Source organism: Pundamilia nyererei, unplaced genomic scaffold, assembly GCF_000239375.1.
Source record: "Pundamilia nyererei isolate P.nyererei 1_Seehausen unplaced genomic scaffold, PunNye1.0 scaffold00093, whole genome shotgun sequence".
NCBI classification, from domain to species: Eukaryota; Metazoa; Chordata; class Actinopteri; order Cichliformes; family Cichlidae; genus Pundamilia; species Pundamilia nyererei.
Window position 1 is genome coordinate 1,300,829 of NW_005187494.1, and position 1,747 is coordinate 1,302,575.

At 37.4% G+C, this 1,747-nt stretch overlaps 1 protein-coding gene across 1 annotated transcript in view; it reads left to right on the forward strand.

The window, feature by feature from the left end:
• Window positions 1-1,747, forward strand: part of LOC102210446 (sodium/hydrogen exchanger 3-like) — a 23,661-nt gene that overhangs the window by 19,208 nt on the left and 2,706 nt on the right. Inside the window, exon 11 of the mRNA XM_005739820.1 lies at window positions 634-807. Within this exon, the coding sequence (XP_005739877.1) occupies window positions 634-807 (174 nt within the window). The remainder of the gene's footprint in view (window positions 1-633; window positions 808-1,747) is intronic.

A 1,747-nucleotide genomic window follows, 5' to 3' on the forward strand; every position in this document is an offset into this window, starting at 1 on the left:
AACTATGCTTCACCATACCAAGACATTTTGACCAATTTTAAGCTCTTAACTTTGTGGGAACAGTTTGAGGATGGCCCCTTCCAACATGACCGTGCACCAGTGCATGAAGTAAAGTTTATAAAGACATAGATGAGCAAGTTCAGTGTCGAAGAACTGGCCTGCACAGAGTCCTGATCTCAAAATACCAGAACATCTTTGGGAAGAATTAGACCGGAGACTGCAAGTCAGGACATCCTGTCCAACATCAGTGTCTGACTTCACTAATAAATTCCCATAAACACACCTAAACCCACGGAAAGCCTTCCCAGAAGAGTTGAAGCTGTTATAGCTGCAAAAGGTGAGCTGAGATCATATTAAACCCAAAGGATTAAGAATAGGATGTCACTCAAGTTCACATGTGTGAAGGCAGACAACCAAATACTTTTGGCCATATAGTGTAGTATATAAAGGAAGCACTGTGGTAGATGCATTCCAAAGTGGCTTGCAGATGTGCAGGAACTGTGAGCATGACCTCAACAGATCTTCTAGTCTATTAACACAGAGCTGAACCTAAGCCTAAGCTTGACTTCATGACCTGCTGTTTTTGATTTTGTGAAGGAGTATTAAGCTGTCTTCTCGTCCTCTTGTTTACAGCATCGGCACAGATTCAGTCGCAGCCATTTCGATATCAACAGAGATGAAAAAGAAGTCCAGGAGATCTTCCAGAGAACCATGAGGAATCGACTGAAGTCGTTCACGTCTGCAAAAATGGGCGTCAAACCACCAAAGACGATTGTCAAGCACACACAAAAAGAACAGCAGCAGAAGGTCACAACTTCATTTCTATATTTATTTTCTTCCTGAAGTAAAATACCACTTTTCACAACTTTTTTTTAAACTGTTTTATACTATCTTTATCTCATGTTTAGACATAATTAACATTTTCAGTATTTAGATTTTTTTTTTTTATCATGTCTGTGGCTACAATGTAGCTTTCCATCACCAGTGTGTGAATGTGTGTGTGAATGTGTGTGTGAATGGGTGGATGACTGGATGTGTAAAGCGCTTTGGGGTCCTTAGGGACTAGTAAAGCGCTATAAAGGCCATTTGCCATTTTCCCAAAAAATCAATAGAACTGATTTTTAAGTTGGATACTGATACCAATATTTGATGGTGGTTAACAAATTTAATAGACCACCAACCGGTGCAAGATTTATAGCACAGCTGCCCTAAATTAACAGTATTAGCAATTACAGAAATCATTTTTATTTTTCTGTAGTTGATAATCCACCAGTATGCTTACACATTTGGTTGAAAGTCATATTTTTAATTCTGAAACATAATTATTCTTGTTATCCATGAATTCTCAAATGTTTTACAAAAAGAAGAAAAAATAATAAAGAGCATTATGGTTTTTGGCAAAGATGCCAAATTACAGTTATTGCCATTCCTGAAGATAAATTTGTTTTAGTGGTTGAATTTTATGCTTCATTGATATTACTCAATTCTCAGAAAAGTCCAGTGTTTTCACTCAAATTTGGGCATCAGATCATTTTTTCTTTCAGACACATGAAACACGAACAAATCTCCCAAACAGTTTTTATGTGCATTTATTTAATTGGTTGTTTACGCTCTACATAACTCTGCTTGGACCAGCTGGTTGTTGTGTTTGTGAGGGTCCAAGCAAGTGTATCGCTAACAGTGAAGTTACAGAGTTCCCTCTGGTGGACAAACTATCACGTTTCTTGTTACTTTATTCATTTTCATT